The following is a 26,442-nucleotide window of genomic DNA, read 5'->3' as shown; positions in this document are numbered from 1 at the left end:
CATGTCTAACATAACTGGGACATAATTTCTAGATGCTACAAGCTTTTAAATATTCATTTAGGCAATCAAAGAAGATTATTACATTATGGTCTATCACAAATAAAATCGTAGAGCCTCATCTTTTCGCTTATGCTTATACTTATCAGCTAAACTTTAAATTTTAAACCTTAAATTTGGTGTTGATTTTGAGGTATTTTATTGAAGTTTATTTTTCAGTCTTTGCTTTTAGATCGCTAAGAACACACATATAATTTTTTCTTCACAAATTACTTTTCGTTTACAAATATATCGTTTGGCTTATTCTACGAATAGGCGAAACAATAGATCCTTATGTATCATTTGACATATATGTCGTGACTAGGGATGTAAGTAGCTAACCCACGAAATCCACTTATAGTCTAATAAACCACACCCACTTATTTTGATCTATAAGTGGGTTCGTGGCTGACCCACTTACACTCCTAGCCGTTACCGCATGTCACAATTCTTTTGCCGCCCTCTGCCTTGCCAGTATTGCCTTTAGCATTTGCTACTCACAACTCAATTTCATCACTTCTCTTTCTTCTTCAACTCAATGCCCTCACGCCACCATCCATTAGATACACCGTATATCACCTCTCACCACCTCGTAATGACTCCAACAATGAGTTTTCCCCAGTACCAACATTGGCCCACCACTCATGCCCCTTCTCTCGTGGCTGAGATGATTCCACTATCGCTCCGTCCATTGCACTAAGTCGGGGACACTTTCCAACTTCATCGCGCGGCCGCGGCTCCCTTCTCCCCTTCTTTTCTTATTACAGTACACCACAAAAAAATTTAAAAAAAATAAAAAGTTAGAAAAATTTATGTATAAAAAATTTGAATTCAAATTCAAAATTGAATTGGATATGTAAACTTTTGAATTATAAACTTTGGGTCTATAAACTTTATATGTATAGAAATACTATATATAGAAAATATTTGAATTCAAATTCAAATTTAAATTGGATATAATTCAAATTCAAATTTGAATCGGGTCTATAAATTTTAGATGTATCGAAATACTATATATGAAAAATATTTGAATTCAAATTCAAATTTGAATCGGATATAATTCAAATTCAAATTTGAATCGGATATATAAACTTTAGGTCTATAAACTTTAGATGTATAGAAATACTATATATAAAAAAAATATTTGAATTCAAATTCAAATTTGAATCGGATATATAAACTTTTGGTATCTAAACTTTAGATGTATAAACTTGAGGTGTATAAACTTTAGGTGTATAAATTTACTAAAATAGGAAAGTAATGCGGTGTCAAAAAAGGAAACCAGGTGGAGGAAGGGGGAGAGGGGGGGTAGCATTTCTGAACTTCCTCATCCCTCACCCTCCTTACCTTGAAACCTAACCACCTAATAGCTCGTCTGAAGCATGAATCACGTAACAGATCACAATGCTAGAAATAATTGTGATTTTGTCCCAAAAAGCATGTTGAGTAATGTTTATAGCATCTCCGATTACGTGTATAGTAGATAGCAACGTTTTTTTTCCTCCAATTGTAGATAGTGTTAGAGTTTGTGTCGAATATGTGTACGTAGTTGGTTACAATTTAGGACTTGGAGTTGTAATAGGTATTAGGACTAGAGTATGAGTCGGACTCTATCCTAAGATCTCTCATAAATAGAGGGGCGTGCTTGTTGTAACCGCATGGTGACTTAGCATAGCGAGAGGGAGCGGTTGCCTGCGTCAACCGACCGTGAGTCGTTGTAACTCTGATACGCTGTAATATGCTAGATCGGAGAGGAGCGCCCGTAATCAGTGCCCTGGAGATGTAGGCTACGGCTGAACTCCGTTACCAAATATCGTATCTCGGTGACGTTGTCGTTTTGGATCTCCTATGGCGTTTTCTTCCGCGTTTAGCTACCGACGTCGATTTCGGGGCTGGTTTTATAACAGATAGTAAGATAATGTGATCGCTTTTCTTACTCTCGAGCTTAAGCCATTTTTTATATTGAAATGATCAAAAACCAAAACAATTAAATATAGAAGTTATCTGGTACATTATGGATTCGACTGTGTACACACCAATAACAAATGCCCACGAAAAAAAATACCAACAGAACCGAGTTGCTTACATCTTATTCTGTTTTGAAAGAGGAATTAAGCACGGGGGCAAAACCCCCAAACACTTGCCACAAAATCGGCACACACCAGTTAAAATTAAGTCGGTCCAAATCAAAGAGTTTTGTACGTCAAACACAACGGAACGCGAAGGCGCACACAGCAAAACGTTCGCAAACAATCTGTCCCGGCCCGGCCATTGGATCAGCCATCAGCACTTGGGAAGATCCGACGGCGGCGGCAACATCTTCTGACTCGGCAGAGGGCCGTCGTTGACCAGCCACGCCATGGACAGGCCCCAGCTCAAGTGCACGTCGAAGTGACAGTGCATGAGCCACACCCCTGCCACACACATGCACCACATGTCAGCTAGCTGTCGTCACTGCATTCGGAGTCAACGGAAGTCGATGCAAACCAAGATTTTGCCAAATGTGATGCCGAGATTCTTACCGGGATTGTCGGCGAGGAACCGAACGGCGACCCATCCGCCGGTGGGCACGCTGACGGTGTTGCGCTCGACGGGGTCGACGAGGTTGTAGTTGGCCGGGTCGTTCACGGGGTCGTAGTTGCCGAACCCTTGGCCGACGACGAAGAAGTTGAAGCCGTGCATGTGCAAGGGGTGGCTCTCGGCGCCCTGGATGCTCGTGCCCTGCAGCACCAGCTCCACCGACGTGTTGAACGCGAGCGGCACCACCCTCGTGCCGTGCGTCACGAACGTGTTGTTGGGCGGCGTGCCGGTTTAGTTGAACGGGTGCGGCGGCGCGGTGGGGAAGTTGGCCATCAGCACGCCGGCGTACCGGCGCTGGCAGTGCGCCTCCAGGAGCGCCACCCTGGGGCGGACGAAGGAGTTGTTGTTGATGGACGCGGCGAACTTGGTGCCGTTCGGGCCCTGGCACGTCTGGTTGGACGGGCACGGGTCCGTGCCGAGGCCGACGGTGAAGAGCACGTGGCGGTCGACGGCCCGCGGCACGCGCGCCGGGTACCGCGCGGTCGCGAGGCTGCGGAACTTGCTCGAGAAGTTGGCCACCGCGTTGGTGTCGTTGTACCGCGGCAGGGGCGGCAAGGGGAGGTTGTTGTTTCCGGTGGCGCTCGCTCGAGTCGGGGCGTACTCGAGGACGGCCACGGCGGTGGTGTTGTCGAACGTGCCCTGCGTGTTGGTGTATGGCGCGATGGCCATGGCGTAGACCGGGGAACCCGGGTTGGGCGCCGTGGTGAGGAGCAAGTTCATGGTCTGCCCCGGCGAGATGACGAGCGTCTTGGCGGTGAACGGCTTGACGTAGTTGGCGTCCGCCTCGACGACGGTGAGCGTGTGGTTGGCGATGCCGAAGAAGAGCTCGTCGTTGAGCGCCGAGTTGATCAGCCGGAGCAGGTACGTCCTCCCTGGCTGCACCTTCACCTTGTACGTGTCTGCCACGAGCATCATAGAGACATAAACAGACAAATCCGTGATTAATTCATGGGCCAATCAGGAGAGGACAGAGCATCTCACCTTTGGACGAGCAGTTATAAGTCGGGCCAGGAAGCCCATTGAAAGTGTAGGCGTCGGAGATATTAGGGCCTGCTCCCGTCTGCAGGGCCTGGTTGATGACAGCCTCCGTATCCGCATTGAACCACTCACCTACACAAGTGTACGCATTACGAAACACCGTCACAATTTCAAGTTCAAGTGCCATCACACAGGGGAGAGGCGTCACGTACCGAACATGATGGGAGGCAGCTCCTTGTAGGGGCGAGGGAACGGGAAGCCCTCGCCGCGCTTGGGGAGGATGACGAGAGGGCCGTAGAGGTGCACGCGAAGCCAGGAGAAGTGGGCGTGCCACCACAGCGTGCCGCGCTGCCCGGTGACGGTGAAGTCGTACACGTAGCTGCCCCCGCCCTGGATCGGGCACTGCGTGATGTACGACGGCCCGTCCGCCCACCCGTTCCGCAGCTGCAGGATCCCGTGCCTGCACGCACATATCATTGCCATCGTCATGAGATCGATCACACACGATCGAATTGCATGAATACGTTGCGGGATTGCGCAAGAATGTGTGCGATGGTGTTTGGCATTACCAGTGGAACGAGACGTTGTAGTTCATGTGGTTGTGCACCTTGACCACGAGGCGATCGCCTTCCCTGACCACCAGCTTCGGCCCCGGGAACTGCCCGTTCACCGTCGGGATGCTCTTGGTCACGCACAGCCGCGTCACGTTCGTCATTTGCACCTGCAGAACACGGCCAGAAACATCAATGCAGCCACACATCAAGAATGGATCGACACGGCCGGCCATGTACGTATATCGATCATGCTCGTTAGAGATGTACATTGAACGTGTAGTGACGGGTAAGGCCGGCGGTGAGCGTCGGCAAGGCGAGGAGGACGGCAAAGGCGGCGAGGAAGCGGCATGCGGAGGAGGAGGAGCCGGCATTTCGTAGGCCACGGGGAGTGCCCATTTCGGATGCCCAGCCCAAGCCGTGCGGCTGCCGGGGCGCAGCTTTTGAACTGGTTTTGTGGTTGCACTTGGAAGCAAGAGTGAAGTGGTGCACTTGGCGAGAAATGAGTACGGGCTCTCTATATAGGGGATCATCATGGGTTCGTGCCCTGCATGGTGGGAGGTCACAGCGTGGTAGTGGTTGGCCGAGTTGGTAGGAGTCCATAGAAAAAAACTGCTATTGGGCCACTCTTTGCTCCTGCTTTGTGCACCTGGCTAGGGAGTGCAGAGGGCCTGCTTGCTGTCTATTGAGTATATCGAATTGCAGTTTTCGGCAAGGCAGCTAATTTTCAGATGTATTGCTACATCCATGCGAGTATGCGATGACCACACTAATTTAGTGATTTACAATGGACTACTATATTAATTAACTAAAACATATTCTGGTGTTTTTTTTTTGGAAAAAGAAACCAAGAGGCGTGTGTAATAAGCTGCAATGTTAAGATTGGTGCTGTTATCTAGTAGTATAGTGTGTTGTCCTCCCTATGAAGCATACCTATATAACTTTTTGATGAAAAAAGCATAATAATATATGACTTTGAGAGCCAGTTAATTTTCACAGAAGGCATAGAAGGTGAAATATCAATTCCTAATTGGATCATGAAAGGCTTGCTTTAGGAGGTCATGCTTCCTGCTTGTAAAAAACAACATTATTTGTCACCTTTCTTATCTTAGATCAACTTCCGCTGCATTACCTTGCATGCGCCTTTTTATTTGTGAGCCTTTGAAGCTAACCATGCATGGCCCTCCAGGTCAATTCTATAAAACTTCATCAACCTTTTCCTCTAGTTCTTTGTTTCTCAAGAATTTGTTTTTTGGGAGATTGTTGTCGGAACAAAAAGAAAAAAGGAAAAAGAAAGGAACTAAATAGTGCCGTTACGTTGCTTGGAGCTTGTGTGCAAGTTGTTGAAGTGGAGCCAGAACATTCTTTTTTTATGTTTTTTTCTATATATGATTCATTTCATCCAGTCATCCAAATCAAGTGAACAGAAGGCTGTTGGCCAAGCGGCTTTTCCGATATGGATTTAACTTGACATGCTTGTGTCGCCTTGTTAAATTGGGGCCCAGTCAAATATAATTAGCATAAACGAATTGTTTGTCATGGCAACAAATATGCCAATTACACATGTGTTGCCAAAATCTTGACAAAGCCAAAACTTGACAGGTTTTGATAGTGTCAATATTTTGGCATGGTAACAAACCAAACCAACCATAAGCAGCTATCCAGGTATTACAGTACTTAATTTTTGCTGGTGTAGGCTTATATAGGCCTGCTTTCTCAATGAACTAGGATTAAATAAATTTGGCACCTTCTTCATCTTCTTCCAGGTGACAAACATTCAGCTGGGTTATCTGGACAATAATATGGAAACCTAGATGAGGCAGTGCGAAAAAAAATTGCTTATTTTTGTCTCATATTGGGAATGTTGTCAGCTTTGGTATAAGTACGTTTGGCATAAGCAAGAGGAGTTCAGGGCACGAGGAGAAGAATCATCCTGTAATTGGAGGCTGGAGGTAAGAGGGGACATTTTGCATGGAGATCTGTTGGTGTTTGATTAGAACACAAGCAACCGCCATTATTAGCCACAACGCCTAAACCTTTGCATTCCCTGATATGGAACTCTGCACATTGCTAGTTTTTAATATGAACCAGGTGTTCTTTATGGCTGACAAAAAGAGTTTTTTCGAGCTACTGTGCGTTATGGTCCTGTGAGTACTAGATTAGCACAACTCATCGTGTTAGTTGCGATGGGACAAAATACTTTTGTGTCACCAGTTAGATGTGGTTCTACGACAGAATTTGTGCCTGGCTTCAAGGTAAAGTAACAGTTCCTGACGAAAGTTTCCACAGCCGTCATGGAGTTGTTGAGGGGGCCTCCTTTGCTGCACTTTCCTCGTGCTAATGTGCAATCTTTCTGTATAAATTAACTATATAATACTACTGGTTGCTGCAACGAACTCTCTGCCTCTGTCAAGAGCCATAGATTGCGGGCGAAATTACCTGCACTAATCGAGGCTGGCCGGTGCCGAGTTGCTGTCCTTGTTGTAGCCAAGGCCCCGACTGATCGACGTTTCGCAAGTCGCAAGTGTTAGTCGTTGAGAAAACTACTCTCGACCTATCGCGAGCATAGGTGTATGGATATCATTCTGCAAGCACGGGCAAAAAAAAAACTTTTTCTAGAGAAGAAACAAAAATTGCTGGCATCGATCGATCTCACTTGCAACACTTGTCGTGGGGGCATCACATGGCCATGTCCGTGCTGCTTGCAATTGCACACCCGGCTCATTCTGCCCGGTGTCCCCGCACGCTGCACGTATGGCGTACGCTCCCCGGCCTCCTCTCGCTGCCCTCACGAAGTCACGGCCTCACGGGGCGTGTCGTCCTCGTCCACCCAACACCACACATGCGCCCCCGCCGTTCGCCCAACAGGCGGCACCGCGGCGAGATGGCGAGCATACGTTGTGTCCTTGTCGACTCGTCGGTCACAGAATCTCGAAGCTGTCCGTGTCACCAGGATCTTCCCTTCTCTCCTTTCTGTCTATAGCTTTGCTTGATTCAGGACCACGGATTGTTCTCATGAAGCCCTGACACTAGTCACACGCATTGGCCACATGCATTTGCAATTTCTCCTACTAGTGGTACACCGTACCTAGCTCCAGCTAGGGAGGAGGCAAAGACACACCATGCTGCAGAGGCAGGGCTCTCTCCCACAGCCGCATTAACTGCATCCAGATTCAAGAACGAACGCACACACTGCTCTGCTTTCCTCCCGCCCGTATTAATTCCTTGGCAAAACGAAACCTGGACTATCTCAGCAGTAAAACTACGGTTTTTGCGAGTCCATTGCTGGTACAAGCAGTAAACACAAGACAAGACTGAACTGCAGTACTACTGCTTATGAATCAATGAATCAACCAGGGACCTTTTCAAACCTTCAAGCTACTACAACATGATCGGTGATCACTATCCTATTCCTACCTAGTCAGATGCCGCGGATGAAAGTGAAGCAAAAAAAAAAGAACTGCCGGTATACAGCTATTCCCCTGTGGGCTGTAACAGATATTCAGAAAAGAGCAAACCACGACGTCCCGGAGGCCACAATCTTCAAGCAACAATCTGCTGCCGCCGCCGATGTCGACGCCATTAAAGGTCTTAATCAAAGTCTACTGCTGCATGAGTACATGATTTCATATCAATCACCTCAAGAACCAATAACATCAGCAGAGAGAGAGAGAGTGCAAAAATGCCCAACTAAGCAGGTGCCAGGAAAAGATTTTATCATCTGAAGGAATACAAAAACAGTATGATTATGAGCTCTGATAATCTCATTTCATCTCAAGCCCCGCCATCACCTACATACCTACCTCCTACTCCCTAAACCCTCCTCTTGCCCATCCCTAATCCACTACTAATACCTAGAGTACAACAGAAGAGAAACATAGCGAAGTATCTACAGATCCCAAAATTAATCTAGACCAGAGCTCCCCGCCGCCGCCGCCGCAGCCGAAGCTTCAAAATCAAGCGCACGAGGAGGCCTGGCGGCGCGGCGCGAGCGCGAAGAGGGCCTCGAGGTCGGGGGGCTGGAAGTAGCCGTTCTTGGGCGGGCCGCGCCTCTTCCCGAAGTCCGGCACGGCCTTCCTCGGCGCCGCGGGGCAGGGCAGCGTCGCCGGGATGCGGCACTCCTCCCGCTTCGGCGTCTCCCATCCGCCGCACGCGTGTCCTCCTCCGGTAGAAGCCGCCGATGCTGCCGCGGCCGCCGCCGCAGCCGCCGCAGCCAACGCCTCTGCTTTGCTCTCCATTGCAGGATTCTTTTCCTCCTCGCCGAGAAATTTGGTTTCCCTTTTTTGAAATGGGGGATTTGGGAGGGAACTTGGGAGGAGACGGCGGAGAAGGGAGATTATAAAGGAGGCGAAGACGGCGGCGGCGGCGGGAGGAATTTGGCTTGCAAAGGACGGAATTGGACGGCTCCTTACACCGCAAGGAGGAGCTGGATCGGTGACGTGGAGCCCTACCCGCCCTCGGATTGCGGAACGAATTCAAGCGGGAAAACGCGCGGGGAGAGGCGGGAAGCCACCGGCCACTGTTTGGGTTTGAAACTCTTTCAACTAAGGACAAACATTATCCATATTTAGATATAAGTCCTCCCTGACAACGATGTAAGGGGCTATTTGTAAGTTAAGGGTCTTATACAGGGTTGTTTTTGGATAAAGGAGGACAATGTCGCCTTGGATTCCACTGCGTTTACGTTTGCGGTGTGCGGGAGTGTAGGGGTGCCAGGTGTACGGGAAGTGATGGGTTCAGCGAATACGGTGGGCCCGGGCGCCACCCATATCCACGACTCCGCTTCGTCGCGTGGTCCGGGTGTTGGTGCGCCCCGCGGGACGCGGGGCCGAGCTAGAGTTGCGGAGTCGTGGGTCCACCTGAACCGGGTGCGGGGCGCCGGAGATCTCCCAGCTGTTGGAATGATCCCTTCCGCCTCGGATTCCTGGGCACGTGGGCCCCGCATCGGAAGGAGCTCGCGTGGTCCGGTGTGAATCCGTTGCTCGGTGCGTTGACCCCGTACGCGGACGGCTCGCCGTCGGGTGGGCCCTATCGTAAGCCAAGGCCCATAACATAGGCCTCTCCAGTTCTCAAGTGGGCCAACCAGTTACAATGAGCCCATGACAACGGAATAAGGAAAAAGTACACTGAAGGTCCCTCAATTCGTTATCGAGTTACAAAATCGTCCCTCAAGCGAAAACCAGATACCGGGCGTCCCTCGAACTTTAGATCCTCTGGTAGTTTTAACGTTGGTTTTAACGTTGGTTTTGTCTGACGTGATGGCGAGTCAGCTTGGGATCTACGTGAGCCCCACATGTCAGAGTGCCAGGTCTTCTCTCTCCTCCCCTCTTCTCTCCCTTCCTGATCTCTCTCATTTCTCTCCTCTCTGCAGGGCGGCTGGCGTTGGGGAGGAGGTCCAGCGGCGGCGCGTGCGACCTCGGAGGTCGGACCATCGGAGAAGCCCGGGAGGCGGCGGCGACGACGATACGGGATAAGGGAGGCGGCGGCGGCTGCGACGCTTGAGAAGGGAGAGGCGGCCGGCGGCGCCGACGCGGGAAGAAGCTGTCTTCGTCGTCGTGCCCGCTCCGCCCGCCATCGCCTGCTCCGCCCGCCGCTGCCCCGCAATCACATACTCCCGCCGGCGACGCCGCTGACAGCGCGGGCGCGAGATCTGCGGCCATGGACGACGACGGCGGCGGCGTCCTCGCTCTCCCCGTCCCGCTCCCGCAGCGCGCCTGCCCGCCGCTCGTCTCCTCCGCCGGCCGGCCGCTCCCCGCGCAGTCGGCGGCGACAAAGGTTCCCGAGGATGGACACCGGCTGCTGCTCCGTTGTCGCCACGATCGCCAGGCACAGCGTCCGCTGCTGCACCGTCACGAACGCGTTCTCCTGCTTCAGCGCCACCGCCGAACTCCAGCGTCAAGTCCGGACTCGCCTGTTCGGTTTGCTTCCTGTTGGCTGTACACACGAGGTCATTCAAGATCAGTAACTCATACTCTATTCTAGCAAGCTGGCTGTTGGTGAGAATTCTGAATTCTCTCATTGCATCGCCTAACGAAGATCGAAGATCGGAGTGTTATACATCAATCAATTTCTCAGCTGGGAGTGTTACTCCTGCATTGCTCTACAATTTATGGGTCATGTAATTTGATCTCTCACAGAATCTATAGCGAGGTAAGAAAGCGAAACCGGCGCCACAAAATATCTTGAAATTCTGCTTGTTCATATCCTGTTCTTCTGATTAAAGAACAGCTTAGCTTGAGATTGTTCTGTTCACTTGCAATTTGCAGGAGTAACACAGCTTATTTTTGCATTTCTGTATCTTACTATCCTTTCTACATAAGTACTGTGATTATCTGAACAAGATGGACTTCTAGAGATGTTTATCGATGTGATTTGTGATTCTCTCTCTGGCTTCCACCTCCCGCCCGGCCACCTCGTAGCACAGATGCAGCAGCCCATCCGGCGACTGCACCGGCGGGAGAGCTCGTCGACGAGTGGTCCCATCAGAGCTGTGTCGAGGAATGTCAGCGTCGTACCGGAGTCCACGATGATGCGCAAACTCGCCGCCGATGCCACGGTCTTGTTGCCGACCTTGACGGAGTCGAGGACCACGGTGTAGTACGTGTCCACGTCCCCGGCGACGAGCGGCGTGCTCGCCGCGCCGGGCTCGGTGACATTGGCGAGGGCGCCGAAGTTGAGCGCCGATGAAGTGTTGACGGAGTGCGGGACGAGGCAGTAGGAGAATCTTCGGCCGAGCGACGCCGCGCCACCGAGCTGCATCACGAGGGAGACCGCGCCGCCGCCGAGCCCGACTAGCCCGTCGGCCGGGAACGAGCCGGCCGTCGCGGTGGAGCCGCCGAACTTGACGCTGCCCACGCCGCCTCGTGGTCGTGGGTGGCGGCCGGCGGGGGAGCCCGCGCGGCGCTCCTACCCCCGCCGCCCCTCCCCCACTGCCCGCCCGCAGCTCCTCCCCCCACCGCTGCCGCGTCGCTCGTCGCCACCATCACCGCAGCCGTGTCGCTCGCGTCGCAACAAATTGGAGAGAAGTCAGAGAGAGATGAGGAAGGGAGAGAAGAGGGGAGGAGAGAGATGACCTGGCACTCTGACATGTGAGGCCCACGTGGGTCCCACGCTGACTCAGCCGTCACGTCAGATAAAACCAGCGTCAAAACCACCGGAGGATAAGTGAATGGTTTTGTTAGTTGAGGGACATCGGGTATCTGATTTTGTGGTTGAGAGACGATTTTGTAACTCGATAACAAATTGAGGGACCTTCGGTGTACTTTTTCCACGGAATAAAAGGCGCCTTCGCCTCGTCGGGCCGTTTCGAGCGCCTTCTTTGGGTGTGTGCAGGTCACGCTAAAATTGAAAAATTTGATTGAAATTGGAATGATGTAACGGAAAAGTTAGAAGTTTGTATGTGTAAAAAAGTTTTGATGTGATGAAAAAGTTGAAAGTTTGAAGAAAAAGTTAGGAACTAAACCAGCCTTTGTTTCGTTCTTCTTCTTCTTCTTCTTTTTCTTTTCCTTTTTTGACTTTGAGATGACATTAATGATATCTCCTTCTTGTTTTTCTTTTTTCTACTTTGAGGTGACATGAATGATATCAAAATCGTGTATCTTACCTAGGCTGTGTTTAGATTTAAATTTTTTTTTCAAACTTCCAACTTTTCCGTCACATCAAACGTTTAGACATATGCATGGAGCATTAAATGTGAACGGAAAAAAATCAATTGCACAGTTTGCATGTAAATCGCGAGATAAATCTTTTGAGCCTAATTACACCATGACATGACAATGTGATGCTACATTAAACGTTTACTAATGACGGATCAATTAGGCTTAATAAATTCGTCTCCTAGTTTACGGACGGAATCTAAAATTTATTTTGTTATTAGTCTATATTTAATACTCCCTCCGTCCCCTAATATAATGGATTTTGACATTTTACTTGCACTGTTTGATCACTCATCTTATTAAAAAAATATGTGCAAATATCAAAAACAAAAAGTTGAGCTTAAAGTATTTTGGATAATAAAGTAAGTCACAAATAAAATAAATAATAATTCCAAAATTTTTTGAATAAGACGAGCGGTCAAATATTGTAAGCAAAATATCAAAATCCCTTATATTAAAGGATAGAGGGAGTACTTTATATGTGTCCGTATACTGAAAAAAAATTGGCACAATAACTAAACACAACCCTATTTTTTGTAACTGGTGGGGTTGCAAACTTGCGATTCGCGTCGAAATTACCAAGAGACCAAGCACTCCTCCTCTATCTGTTAGACTGCCACAGACAGTTGTGTAGTTGAACTTTCTGTAATGATATCCCAATACGGAAGATTTTTTAAATAACTTTTTGGAGGGTTTTCTTTTATAGAACTGTCTATAATATATCTTTTAGAGTCAGTTCAAAAATGGCTCATGGGACGTACTGAAATTCAATAGGCGACGCAACATGGACATATCGAGTATATACATTCCCTTTTCCCAGCCAGTGTGATTTTAACTGAGTATATATCTTTACATAAACGATGTTGCAAGAGAAAACAGCATGTTACGAAGCTCAACAAGCAATAAAAATAATCTAATCTATCCTGTTGTTGGGCAGTGAGGGGAATAGCAGCATTTCATCAGTGTCCAGGAGAGTAGCATTTCATCACTGTCCAGGAGAGCTTCAAGATGACGCGTTCTTCCTAGCTGCGTAAACCCGGTAAGCAGCTACGCCCACAACTGCAACAGCCGCTCCTACTGCAAATTATTGGCACACCATCAGTTGTGTTAGAACTCAACCAACTTAAGATAAAACCACTATTCAGTTTCAACTCAAAATCATAAATAACTATTACTTTTAGATTTTATTGTCTTACTAAACCTGTGCTCTTACTATTCTGTAGTAATTGGCATGATCGATTTGTGCCAGAGCATAAAGGCAAATACAGAAACACACTTTAGAGGCAGAAGCTTGACACTAACTTACCTGAGACAACCGTGAGGGAACGGTTCAGAAGTTGACGGTATTGCCTGTGTGTTTTCCCAGCTTCAGTCTCTGGGATGCTCAAATGAGGCTGCTGCGCCGCATGGACTATCCGGCAGAAAATATTGTTCAAATCCCTCAACCTTACACTAATAGGAATTGGTGTTTCGATTCCCATGTCATGGCTCACCTACAAGTACATGATTTTATTGAATTAAAACAACTGAAAATAATCCATAGCTGTAGAGATCAGACATAAAGAAAACTGGTGGCAATAGTAGACAATATTGACAAATCAGTCCATTTGTATGAATGTTGACTTGGAACGACACAGTTTGATCAAGAGTTTTTCCATGAGGCAGCAGAAACAACCACTGGCATGGTGGTCTCCAATTAGCAAAAGCAAAAGAAAAAAAAAAGGGTGGGGGGACTGATTCATTCAAATATCTAATTCCAGTTCAACCAACCAACTGTGCCAAAAAGGACAAATGATTCTCAGAGGTAAATAAAATATAACAGTTTAAAAATGAATCAATATTGTATTGAAGCTTACTCTAGTTGAGTCCTGCAGAGCCAACGGAGATTGGTCGAGGTCATCCTTAGCAGCAACTATCAGACAAGGAACTTCATAGCCAGTGTTTTTTCCCCGTGTGGCCACTTGTACAAGCAATTCTCTTGCTCTTTGCCAAGAAACTTCATCACCACTGCCATTTCAACAGCATCACATTTTGTGTGCAGAAAATTAGGTACAACTGAATAGATAATATAGAGAGAGGTACATCTGAATAAACAATATTTATGTGTCGAACTTCTGAATTACTACATTGGTTCAATCCTGAATCTGTGAACTGTCAGCAGGAGGGCTCGCATAGAACAACGAATATTTAAACCAATTGACAGGATAAAGGATTAAAGTCAGTCACTTCAACGAGCCAATTGACAGTATCGTGTAGTCGGTTATTCTATTTAAGTGGTGTACTGCTAATTCATATTCCTTGTGGAGATGAACATCCCATACCAGTACCCAGGCAGTTAGCTGTTGGTTTCAAGTCTATATTTAGATTACCATCAGCATATGTTATTTGCCAGTCCTACCAAACTGTGGACCTCCAGTTACTGCTAGTTTGTTTAGATCCCTTGATAGCTACCACAAGATGTTGACGTGTCTCTAAAACAAGAGAAATTTCTGTTTTTTATTTTTTGGGGGACTGAAATTTCTCTTTTTGTTGGCAGTTGGTTTCTGTTTTTGTCACTGGGGTTAATACAAATGCATCACAACAACAAAATTGATTTCATCTAAAGCAAAAATAAAGTTCTCTCATAGTATGCCAGGTTTATAAACAAATCATACTGCTATAGCTAATGGGAAAGGAGTGCTGCTACTGAAAACTGTGTATTGAGGATTTTTGTCATGAATAAAAAGGAAGAATTCAGTGACCATGAAAGAAAAATGCAACTGACAAAACTTATGGCCATGAATAAAGAGGGGGATAATTCAGTGGATAGCATACCTATCATAAACAATTACTGCTACATCACAGGGTGCCAAAGATTCCTTATCTGATAGTAATGGTCCAACATCACCTTCAGAAATTTCTCGCATCACAAGTGTCTTTCTAGTCCCCTTCAGTGGAAGAAAATTATTGAATCAGACCAAACAGTTAGAAACTAACTTGTTTGTGACACACATTATCAAGTGTTAAGATGCAGATCAATTATGGTTTCATATAAATATGTTGCTAGTTACTTATTTTTTAATAAACAAGAATATGGATTGTTTAAAGAGTATCTGTCATCTCAGACTGTAGAATACTTACGAATACATGAGTAAATGTTGCACTGTTCAAAATAAAACTATCAAAATGGTTGCATATGGTGTGAGCAAAATAAATCAAGAATTTCGAATACTTACATCAGGCAGTTCAACAGTATTTGCTGCAAATTGTTCACCATTGACAGGAGGAGCATCGGAAGGTTGCCTATTGCAAGGACCAAGAGTGAAAGTGAGAATATCAGAAGAAATAACCATGGCAAACAAAGTTCATGATATAAAATACTATGGAGTGATATCTTTTAAGGAATGATTGTAGCAATGCAGTCTTTCCGGCATGTCTGGGACCAAAAACATAACACTGGAACACATTTCTCTGAGTCTGCTTCTTTTTACGGTCTACTCGCCTTTTCCTCGTGGTGGTAAATGCCGAATCAAAATCGCCGGGATAGCCAACATATATAAGGTTGGCAAAACTATTTGACGGGTGTATAAGTGTCATAAGAGTCCACTGCAATTACAGAATAATTAGTCAATAAAAGAAAACAGACCAATAAGGAAATTCAGTATTTTCCAAACGCAAGATTAAAGCAACAATAAAATTCTAGAAATCAAAGATCAATTTTCTGCCTAACAACACCCCCACAGGTTTGTCAAGACAAATTATATAGTTCATATTAAACACTGCGTGCTCCTTATACAAGATATGATTGCTCCCAGATTAATTTGCTTAATACTTTACATGCACTGTAAGCAATCTATTCCATACCTAGTTTTGATGCTCAGAATGCACAGATCAATGAATATAGAGATTAAAAGAACAACAATATGGGGTTTCCTAGAGTCATGAAAGAATCTTGCACAGTGCTACAGGACAGCCACACCAATAAATACAATGCGTGTGAGTTCTGAATAGAGAAAGGGCTTCTCTTTCTTGTTTTGAAACCAATCAACAAATAATAATTTGCTAAAAGGTCAATCCATCAACAAAAAAATACAGGGTTGTCAATTGTTGTGTCAACTCTTATCATGCAAAGTTTGAGAAAATACCTTGGAGATGAACCCTTCAAACGACAAACCACCCAAGACATTATTTTCAGCACAGTTCTCGTACAGATGAGAAGACCACGGACTGAAATTCCAATAGAAGAGTATTGATACAGGAAATATCAACAGACAGATTATTAAATAGTAATTCTTCACACCCTTCTAATGCAAAGAATCTTCATTACATCAAGTCCAATAGAGAAATTAATACAAGAAATATTTAACAATTTTGGTAACCTAACTTTTTGTTACAATGAAAGTATCAAGTTATTAAACATGAAAGGGCGTTCTATCAGCTTCTTACTTTTCAGGTGCGGTTGAAAAAAGATCATTGATTTCAGCAGGTTGCAAAGCTCCATCCTGGATATTATACCAAAAGGCATTTTCAAATTATCAATGTAAAATGACAGTTTTTATTACAAAAAATGCTCAGTACAACAAAGAGTTGAATACGATTCAGGAGAATAACAATCACATCAGTGCATAGAACTTACATTGTCTGTGTCAAACATGTTGAAGATCCCTCTCAAGAAATCAATGACTTGACTTTTCAATTCCAAGGTTTGGAACAAAAAAAATGATTTGACTTTAAATTAATTATCAGCAAAATATATAATAAACCAGAAGTATGATAAATATCAAACATGAAGATGCTTAGTGAAGCTAACACCATAGATTCGCATCAAATTGAATGACTAACAAATTACAAGCACATTTTCTAGAGCAGTTTAGGAGTTCTTAAGAGTGCGGATATTTTACCACAGTAGTAATGTTAGTGATGAAAATACCAAAGGGTGTATATATAAACTGTAAATAAAAAGCATAACAAACGATCAATTACCCTAAATTCTCATAAATTCACCTCTAAAATCTGAATTCAGAGCAACTCAATTTATAGAATCTAAAACAATTAACTATCAGTGTTAAGATCATGCACATGTACAATTACTCTAGTTTATACAGATAGTACACAGGATAGCTGGAAGCAACAAAAGGGCAACATTACTTGATCAGGAGCTCGTTTAATTGCTGGAATGAGGTCATCTCTAAGCTTGAGTTCATTATCATAGCCAAACTTCCTCAACACGGTCCAAGTAGTTTCCAGCTTTCCGTTCCCAATAATAAGGGTATGAAGGAAAAGAAACCCAGTCAAGGTAAGGCCATTTTCATTTACACCTTCAGTCAATTTCTCTTGGATGGTTCTCTTCACGCCTATGATTTCATTAGGTTGGAGAGGAGCATTGAAGCATATGACCTGTAAAGCAGCCAAAAGGAGATTCTTAACATCACCAGAAGTATTAATAGAATGATAGTGCAAGCATTAGTTTGCCTTACACTAATCAAAGAAACCAAGGCAGCTTTAGTGGCTACAAACCTGAAAATCATTGAGCTCCACATCACTAAAAGCTCCATCCCTGTCATGGTCACATAGAATAAATATACGCTTCAAAGCCCTCATACAGCGTAACTTTAGCATCTGTGCCTCCTGATCAAATAGAGGAGCTGTTGGGTAAAGCACTGCTTTCTGTGCATAATAGAAGACCTCATAAACCTGCAAACATACGCAATTATAGTTAGCTAGAGACTAGCACAATGTCTGGACTTTTAATGCATCTGATGGTTCAAATAATTCATGCGATAATTAACTAATTCATTGTACAACTGATACAAACAGTCCAACACCTGCCAAATTTCATCAACCGATTTGTGGAAACAAGTATCGGGAGACTAGGCAGGTGAGGGAAACACGCCATAGCGCGCGCAGCGTGCTGGACTCGCTACAACAGCCAGTCATGGATGAGAAAGGCCATGGACTCAAGCCTAACAGCATCAGACAGAATTATCATGTACTCCCTCCATTGATAACTACAAGTCACACATGAATTTGGAAAATTCAAAATTTATAACTATTGACTTAACAAATATAGTATGTTACTATGTTTACTGCCATACAAGATGATACCATTGCATTTCTATTGCAAAGTACTTTCACATGAATGTTAATTCCCTAGATGTCAATATTATATTGTAAAATAAATTATGGCCCAAAACATAATACGACTTTTATTTATATAAACAAAGAATAATAGAGTTGCCTGGGTTTTTCTGAGAAAGAAACCCAAATTCAGAGAGAATGTCCCTGTGTATTCAGAATATCGTGTAATACTTTCTTGTATATTTCATAATTTTTAAAACTGCTCTAATTATTATTGGTAATATTACTCTAGTCTGTCCAACTTGGTGCTACTGGTTAGCTAATAAACACAGTACATAATAAAAGTATTGCCCAGTAAAAGTACAACAAGTTCATGCCTAGAATACAATAAAATTATGATCTAGCTAGTGTTGTAGCTATTAACTTAATTATGTGCAGCAATGTGCCAAGCATCCCTATCTCAGAGCAACCTATCAACACAAAATTATGACTGCAGACATATTAACCAGGATCTGGCGAAGCGCAGAGCACTCAATGCAGGTCTCGATCTCTCGGAATGCAACCATGATGGGTGCCATCACGGCATCAAGAGTTCCCTGCTCCTCACCCCTCAGGTCCAGCTTACATCCCACGACAATCACCGGTGCCTCCAACTGAGCCAAGCAGAACAAAACATGAGCCACAGCGGACAAAATTAATCCACAAAATTACCAATCAATTCCGGCAGTGAGTGCAGAGCCTCACCTGGAGGCGCCGGAGTTCGGGGAACCAGAATGAGCTGAGCCGCTCCAGCGTCGCAGGTTGGTCACAGGCGTAGGTGAGCACCACCACATCCGCCGACTGGCACTCGGCGATCAGCTTCGACCTCTGCTCTGGGCTGAATCAGCAATTCAGAATTGTCAACGAATCAAAATCCACAAATCCCCCAACAAAAAAAAATACACCCGCAAATCTAGCGTGAGGGGCAGTGGAGGACCTGGAGGAGGTGTCGACGATGGTGATGGGGATGCGGTCGGCGAAGTAGTCGACGGGGAGGCGGGTGGGGGGCAGTACGCGGGGGACGTCGCCTCGGTGGCGGCGGACACGACGAGGCTGGACTTGCCGGTGCCAGGGTCGCCGATGACGACGACTCGCAAGCTCTGCTTGCCCGCCAGATTCGCGGGCGCCGCCGCGAGCGCCATGCGTGTGCTCCTCTCCCTCTTCCTCGGCGGGTTTTGGCTACGGGGGTGTGGGTTTTTGGGCGCGATGAGTTGATATCTTAATCTGCTTTGGACCGGGGCTTCGCTCTTATTGCAGATTGAGATGCTCCCCTCGTCTTGGAGGAGAAGAAAAAGAGTAGTAAGTCGCTCGGTTTATTACGGCTTCATCATCTCCAAATTTATACTACCTCCTTCCCTAAATATTTGACACCTCCTTCCCTAAATATTTGACACCGTTGATTTTTTTTAAACATGTTTGATCATTTGTCTTATTCAAAAACTTTTGTGAAATATGTAAAACTATATGTATACATAAAAGTATATTTAATAATAAATCAAATGATAGGAAAGAAATTAATAATTACTTAAAATTTTTGAATAAGACGAACGGTCAAACATATTTAAAAAAGTCAACGGCGTCAAACATTTTAGGATGGAGAGAGTATATTCCTACATATCTGCAAATTTTTAAAGTGGAGCTGTATATAGATTAGGATACACGAAAAAGTTTTTTTTTCGCGCGTAAGTTCTTTGTTCCAAAGAGAGTTATAGACACAAACCAAGAATATACAATATTTTTTTTTCCAAAAGAGTTAGACACAAAGCAATAATATACAAGAAGTTGAACGTATAGCTATATATATATATATACAAATATAGAATGTAAGAGTTGGAGACTCTCCCTACGCATGTAAAATGAAACAACTCATTAACAAATAATTAAATAAATACATTTCATAAAATTTAAGAATAAATTAATATATTTCATAAAATTTAAGAGTAAATTAATATATTTTTAAAACAAGTTTTCTATTTTTTTAAAAAAATATCATTTAACAATTTAAAAAATATGCGCGTGTGAAAAACAAGTGAGTATAACTTGGGAACATGCCTTCGCCAAACGTACGTACCTGTACAAATGTTGTGTTAGAAAGTTCTAACTCCTGTCTCATTGGGATATACGAGAAATACAAGTGTTGGTTGAGTGAACTCTATGTGAGGGGTGTATATCTAACAAAATTGTATTATTCATCTCTAAACTTGTTTGGTTGTATCATCTAGATCCCTGAACTCTTAACATATATTTCAATTTCCCGAACTTGCTAAAATGTGGCACCCAATTCTAAAACGTCACAGTGCCTTAGGATCCTACATGACACTTACGAAGCATGTAAAAAAATTCATAATGACATTCAAGAAAATAGGGGATATTCTCGAGATATCAAAGGAGTCACTAATACGATGGTATTGTTTGGTTTAAGTTCTTAGCAAATTTTATAGTACGATTTGTAAGTGGAAGGTTATGGTCCTCTTTAGCACAACTTTGGATCTAGAGCAATTTTACGGTTCTTGAGGAGGTACCATGAGGTACCACTTTTTCTATTATAAATTTGGTATCTCTTGGTATCTAGTTATTATGAGGTACCAAATTTTACACTAAATTTTTAGTACCTTATGGTACCTCCTTAGGTACAGTAGATTTGCTCTTGGATCTAAGATTTTACAGAGCAAGGTTGTTTTCTAACTTTGGATCCGTGATTATGTTGTTAATATCTTAATAAATCATTTTGTTCATATTTTGTATGTTATTTAAAATTTTAATCTACTATAACTTGACATATATGTAACTACCAAATTATTATTGTATATTTATAAATGCATGATGATAAAATCCTATCTTAATTATCATCATATTAAAATTCGCTAGTTTTGGCAACAAATCAAACAGTCAAAACATAGTGACCGGGAAGACCCACAGCCGCAGGCTCGCAGACATCATGTGTTGCACACAGAGCAAAATGCCTTGTTCCCCAAAGCCAAAACCTCGAATTCCTCCTCCTCCACCGCCGCCGCCGAGGTCTGTCGCCGGCCCTGCGCTCACTCCGGCCTTACAACCCCACAACACTACAACGACTGAGATGGCCATCGCCGCAGATGGCGAAGCAGATGCCGAGGCTGTCGACGTCCACCTTGCCGACGCCAAGACCCCGCCGACCATCACCAGTGACGACAAGACCCCGTCGACGACCGTCGCCGGCGACAAGATCACCGTCACCGGCGCGGAGACGGAGGACTTGGTTCGGGGAGAAGCCATCTACGACACCTCCGATGTGGCCAGCGACTCATCCTTCCCCGAGAGCCCCTCCGGCGTTCGCCCGCCGCCGGCGCGCGAGCGCGACTCGGTCGACGACGACCGCTCGGGCTTGGCGATGATCCGGTCCGGAGGCCCCAGAGCCACCAGTCTCTCCGACGAAGGCAGTGATCTGATTGGAGCTCGCGTGTGCTTTATCTCCATCCTGTTCCTCGCGTGCTCGCCGCCGCTGCTGCGGCGCCGCCACTCCGGCGAGCCGCTGGCCCACCTGTGGACGATCGCCCTCCTCATGTCCGCCTACCTCTTCTTCTTGATCTCCATCCTCTCGCGCACAATGCGTCCCACCACCGTCTTCGTCCACATCTCCTACGGCGTCCTGCTGGCCATCTCTGCTGGCACATTCGCCGGCCCCATCGCCGGATTCGCCGTCATGCACCTCGCGACAGGCTGGACGGCCGGCCTGCTCGGGTACGCCTTCGCCGAGCACCTGCAGCACATTGGCAAGGAGAAAACGGCCATGCGCATGGCTCCCCCCACCTTCTCGACCGAGGAGGAGAAGAGTTCCTTCGAGATACATCGTAGTGGCGTTGTGACCTTCTTCGCCGTCTTCTCTATGCTTGTGGCTACGGCCATGGCTCTGCTAGTGAAGGTGCCTCCTCGTGATCTGTCCCTGCTCGTGATCAATCTCTCGGTTCTGGAAGGCACAGCCATCTACTGCTGGGCGGTTTTCGTTGCAAAGTTTGCGCTGTTCGAAGCCCTCGTCACGGTCGATCAGCTTGGCTACATGATGTTCTACATTGGCGCGTATCTGTTGGTGAGCTTCCTTGTATGCCTCATGAGCTATCTTGTTTTGGCTGGCGATGCCATTGTCGGGGCTATGTTTTTCTGGTTCCTGATGATGGCCATGGCTGGATTGATTGGCTACATGCTCTCCGTGCGTGCTCAGTACAACCAGATGGTCCTGTCAAGGTAAACAGCAAAACTAATTGCATGTGTTTGCAAACAATCTGTTTATAAAAGGACGCTTCTCGAATAAATCGGATGGCCGCGCAAGACGTCGCTGGGTAAGACTAAGATCGAAAGGCCTCTCTACGAGGAAGGAGAAACTGGTTGCAATAGGAATTATTCGACTAGTAATTTTGTTACAAGAGAAGCAATACGAGAGGTGGGCTGGGAACGATAGTAGTATTTTTTTAGAAGTACTGGGAACGGCTGAGAAGAAGGGAAAAAACGGAACGGAGAGAGGAGCGGGCCTGCAAGGGAGGAAACGGAAAAAAGGGAAAAGGGGATTAATTCGGGAAACTATTCTTACCCCTTGAGGGGATGTTCCCTCGTTTGCTTAAAAACCATCTAAACGGTTATAAAAAATTCTGAACAAATTTGACAACATTCATACAACACATATATACAACTCCACAAAATCTTAAGTCCAAACTCAACTCACACGTCGAGATATAAAAAATACAAATTCAGCGTATGAATAGTAGCGTACTGTTTATATCTAAATTTGTCTTTTTTATTTCTCGATGTGTAGATCGAATTTGAACATGAATTTTGGTGGACTAGTAGGTATCATTATACTCTACATTATCAATTTTTTTCAGAATTTTTCACAACTATTTGCATCAAATTTGGAAGAAAAAGATATACAAGGGGATATCCCCTCGAGGGATTAGAATCCACACTCGATTAATCCTAACGCGCAGCGAATTAGCGTTACCGTATTTTTTTTCCTTTACTTTCCTTTTTCCTCTTTCCTGTTCCTTTGCACGCCTTTCCTTTTTCCTTTTTGGGTAATCCGAATCCTCTCCTTCCGCCCCGCTACCCGCTACGGGCAGCTCCTCCTCCATTATAAAACCCGCCACCCCGCTCGCGGTTACAACCCCATAAGTCCACAACCCTAGTACCCTACCACTGAGATGGCCATCGCCGCGGATGGCGAAGCAGACGCCGAGGTCGACGCCAAGACCCCGTCGACCATCACCGGTGAAAAGACCCCGTCGATCGTCACCGGCGCCAAGACAGAGGACTTCTTGCGGGGAGACGCCATCGACGACACCACCCATGTGGCGAGTGACTCATCCTCCCCCGACGACAATCCCTCCGACATTCGGCCGCCGTCGCGCGACTCGGACGGCGACCACTCGGGCTCGGCGACGATCTCCCCGGCGAGTCGATCGGGCCGAGGCCGCAGAGTCACCACTGTCTACAATGAAGGCTCCAATCGTATTCGAGCTCGCATAATCTTGATCTCAGTCCCGTTCCTTTTCCTCGTATGCTCTCCGCCGCTGCTGCGCCGCCACTCCGGTGACCCGCTGGCCCTCCTGTGGACGATCGCCCTCCTCATGTGCACCCACCTCTTCTTCTTGATCTCCAGCCTCTCACGCACAATGCGTCCCTCCACAGTCTTCTTCCGCGTCTCCTACGGCGTCCTTGTGGCCGTCGCCGCCGACACGTTCGCTGGCCCCGACGCCGGGTTCGCCGTCATGCACCTCGCCACAGGCTGGACGGCCGGCTTGCTCGGGTACGCCTACGCCGAGCACCTGCAGCACATTGGCAAGGAGACGACGGCCAAGAACATGGCTCCCCCAACCTTCTTGACCGAGGAGGAGGAGAGCTCCTTCAAGGTGCACCGCCGTAGTGTTGCTGCCTTCTTTACCTTGCTCTCTTTAGCCGTGGCAACGGCCGGAGCTCTTCTGGTGAAGATGCCTCCTCCTGCACTGTCCCTGCTCGTCACCATTCTCTCGATTCTGGAAGGGATTGCCATCTACTGCTGGGCGATTTTCACTGCTAAGTTCTTACTGTTTGAAGCCTTCGTCTCGGTTCATCAGCTTGGCTACATGTTGTGCTATATTGGCCCGTATCTGCTGCTGAGCTCCATCCTATGTGTGCCGCTGAGCTGCCTTGTCTTGGCTGGCGATGCCATCGGGGCTATGTTTTTCTGGTTTGTAATGATGGCCATTGCTGGATTGCTTGGCTACATGCTCTCTGTGCGTGTTCAATACAACAAGATGGTGCTGCCAAGGTAAATCAACAAACTAAATGCAGGTCTTTGCTTCTAGCATAATTAAGCGATATGTTTGTAAAATGGTTACTTGAGAAGCTGCATAACTATGCAAATTAATCTTCATTAAACTTTTGATGAGCATTGGCATGATCTGTATGCGACGGGGAGTTGTTTGGCACATTGTGGGTTGCTAACAGGTTGTAGTTTGTCTGATAGATCCGTAGTGCTGCCACATACCAATTCTGTTTAGTTTGATACTTTAATGCGTTTCCAAACGATTGCAGGATTACTGATTCTGAGGTTCCAAATAACGTTTAATTGTTGTGCATGTTTAAAATGTTGCTATCTGAATTTGTGACATGTTTATTGGACTCTCCTCAGGCTGCCGGTGGAGCAGAGCAGAGATGAAGATGGCCTACAACAGGTCTGGTCTTGACTCTGACTGCCAGCGTCTAGATAAATAGTACTGCGGCAGCTTATTGATCTCAACACTCAACATCCAACTACCCCTGAATTGGAAAAAAATTCTCTCGTGCGGAGCCCCAATCCTCAGCGCGTGAGGCACCATCCTAGATGGATGCCACCTGTATTCTCACCAATTTTAAAGCACCGGAAAAAAGTAAAGCAATTTGGATTTTTTTTTCTTAGCGTATACCCTCCGTATTCCAGTAGTGCCCTACGAACTTGTATCGTATTCTCTACCCTAATCACGTCATTAGTGTTCCTCGTTCCTCAGAGCCGTAATCCAGCTATTCGCCCTTCCGTTCCGGCCATCACCGCGCGTGTAGTTCGCCGCCCTTCCGCCGTCGCCGTCGCCGTGGCCGTCGCCGTCGTCATCACCGTTGCTGTCAATGTAGATGAATCCCCGTGGCGGCGCCTTCGTCGGTGCTGTTGCCTGCCCATCCGCCGGTGGTGACGATCCTCCGAGGCCGCCCACCACAAACACCACGATATCGATGAATGCAACTGCCAGCACAACCTTGACCACAACCATATGGCATCGATATTCTCGACGATGGCGCATTCGTCGATGCTCAATGAACTGGAGATTAGATTTTGAAGAAGCTGTGATTCCTAAGTAGACATTGTACTTATCATATAAGTAGAAAACAATAACATTAACTATTGTTTCTAATTTGTAAGCTATTGCAACCTTTATTTCTTCCTGGAAGCAATTTGCAGTGATTCGATATACTCAAACACGTTATTTCTTTCTAGTATATTTTTCTTTGGAGCTTCGTGTCTTGTAAACGGGCTGCCATGCATTGTTGATTGGTCCATGGTTGATCAGGGGCCTCGGAGGATCGTCATCGCCGGTGGATGAGCAGGATGCGGCACCGGTGAAGGCGCCGCCGCGGGGATTCATCTACATTGACTACGACGGCCATGGCCACGGCCACGGCCACGGTGACGATGGAAGGGCGGCGAACTACACGCGCGGCGATGGCCGGAACGGAAGGGCGAATAGCTGGATTACGGCTCCGACGAACGAGGAACGCTAACGACGTGATTAGGGCAGAGAATACGATACAAGTTCGTAGGGCACCACTGGAATACGGAGCGTATACGCTAAGAAAAAAAAAATCCAAATTGCTTTACTTTTTTCCGGTGCTTCAATATTGGTGAGAATACAGGTGGCACCTATCTAGAATGGTGCCTCACGCGCTGAGGATTGGGGCTCCGCCCCAGAGAATTTTTTTCCCCCTGAATTAGTAGTCCACTAGTCCTTAACGAATACTCCTACATGCATGTGTAAAGATTAGGGGTTATCCTCGAGCGCATTATGCTATAATACGAATCTATGAATGTGTAATTCTTAACCCTTATCGATCGGCACATATTTGAATTGAGACATCTGAGCTACTATGTAGTACTGTTTGTGGTAGCCATCCTTGATCAAAGTATATGGAATTCATGCTTTAGCTGCATTTTGGCCCGTGACTATATTTGCCTTTTAGCCTTGGGTTAATTGGATCCATATCACTGTAAATGTGGTAAATAAAAAATATACCATTACTATTCACGTTATCTGCTAGATGTCACTTGTAAAATTTTAAAATTAGAACCATGCCACTTCCGTCACTCTTTCCATCCTCCCATCAATCTTTTCGTCTTCCCCATCCTCTCCCCGTTCTCCTCCTCTCCACTGCCCCGGATGACGCCGCCGCCGACGCCGTGCTCACCCACCTCGCCGACCGCGGATACGGCCGTGACCTGCGCCTCGTCGCCGAGCTCCGCATCGAGCGCACAGACTCCGCGGTCGCCTTCTTCGCGCCCTGCGCCGCAG

The 26,442-nt window shown here is 46.2% G+C and overlaps 3 protein-coding genes and 1 pseudogene across 3 annotated transcripts; all 4 read right to left on the bottom strand.

The window, feature by feature from the left end:
* Positions 1–2,004: 2,004 nt before the first annotated feature.
* LOC9269325 (putative laccase-5) lies at positions 2,005–4,629 on the bottom strand. The gene is given in 6 exon segments (XM_015786812.3): positions 2,005–2,450; positions 2,559–3,515; positions 3,598–3,726; positions 3,807–4,054; positions 4,164–4,315; positions 4,416–4,629. Coding segments are annotated over 6 exon segments (1,746 nt in total). The 5' UTR covers positions 4,545–4,629; the 3' UTR covers positions 2,005–2,319.
* Positions 4,630–7,828: 3,199 nt separating this feature from the next.
* LOC9270895 (cyclin-dependent protein kinase inhibitor SMR4) lies at positions 7,829–8,456 on the bottom strand. The gene has a single exon (XM_015789754.3). The coding sequence runs from the start codon at positions 8,381–8,383 to the stop codon at positions 8,102–8,104; it is 282 nt and encodes a 93-aa protein (XP_015645240.1). The 5' UTR covers positions 8,384–8,456; the 3' UTR covers positions 7,829–8,101.
* Positions 8,457–9,503: 1,047 nt separating this feature from the next.
* On the bottom strand, positions 9,504–11,233 carry LOC107281110 (aspartic proteinase CDR1-like). Its single transcript, XM_015784266.3, has 2 exons — positions 11,219–11,233; positions 9,504–11,051 (listed from the first exon to the last, which is right to left on the bottom strand). The coding sequence occupies exons 1-2, from the start codon at positions 11,231–11,233 to the stop codon at positions 10,395–10,397; spliced, it is 672 nt and encodes a 223-aa protein (XP_015639752.1). The 3' UTR covers positions 9,504–10,394.
* Positions 11,234–12,561: 1,328 nt separating this feature from the next.
* On the bottom strand, positions 12,562–19,117 carry LOC4327503 (mitochondrial Rho GTPase 1-like; annotated as a pseudogene).
* Between the last annotated feature and the right edge of the window lie 7,325 nt (positions 19,118–26,442).

The sequence above is a fragment of the Oryza sativa genome, chromosome 1, assembly GCF_034140825.1.
Source record: "Oryza sativa Japonica Group chromosome 1, ASM3414082v1".
Taxonomy (NCBI): domain Eukaryota; kingdom Viridiplantae; phylum Streptophyta; class Magnoliopsida; order Poales; family Poaceae; genus Oryza; species Oryza sativa.
The sequence above is the reverse complement of the archived record's forward strand: the minus strand, read 5'-3'. Positions and strand labels throughout refer to the sequence as shown.

Bases quoted from the DNA above. Each gene is read 5' to 3' on its own strand.
- LOC9270895 (XM_015789754.3), bottom strand. From the start codon at position 8,383: ATGGAGAGCAAAGCAGAGGCGTTGGCTGCGGCGGCTGCGGCGGCGGCC.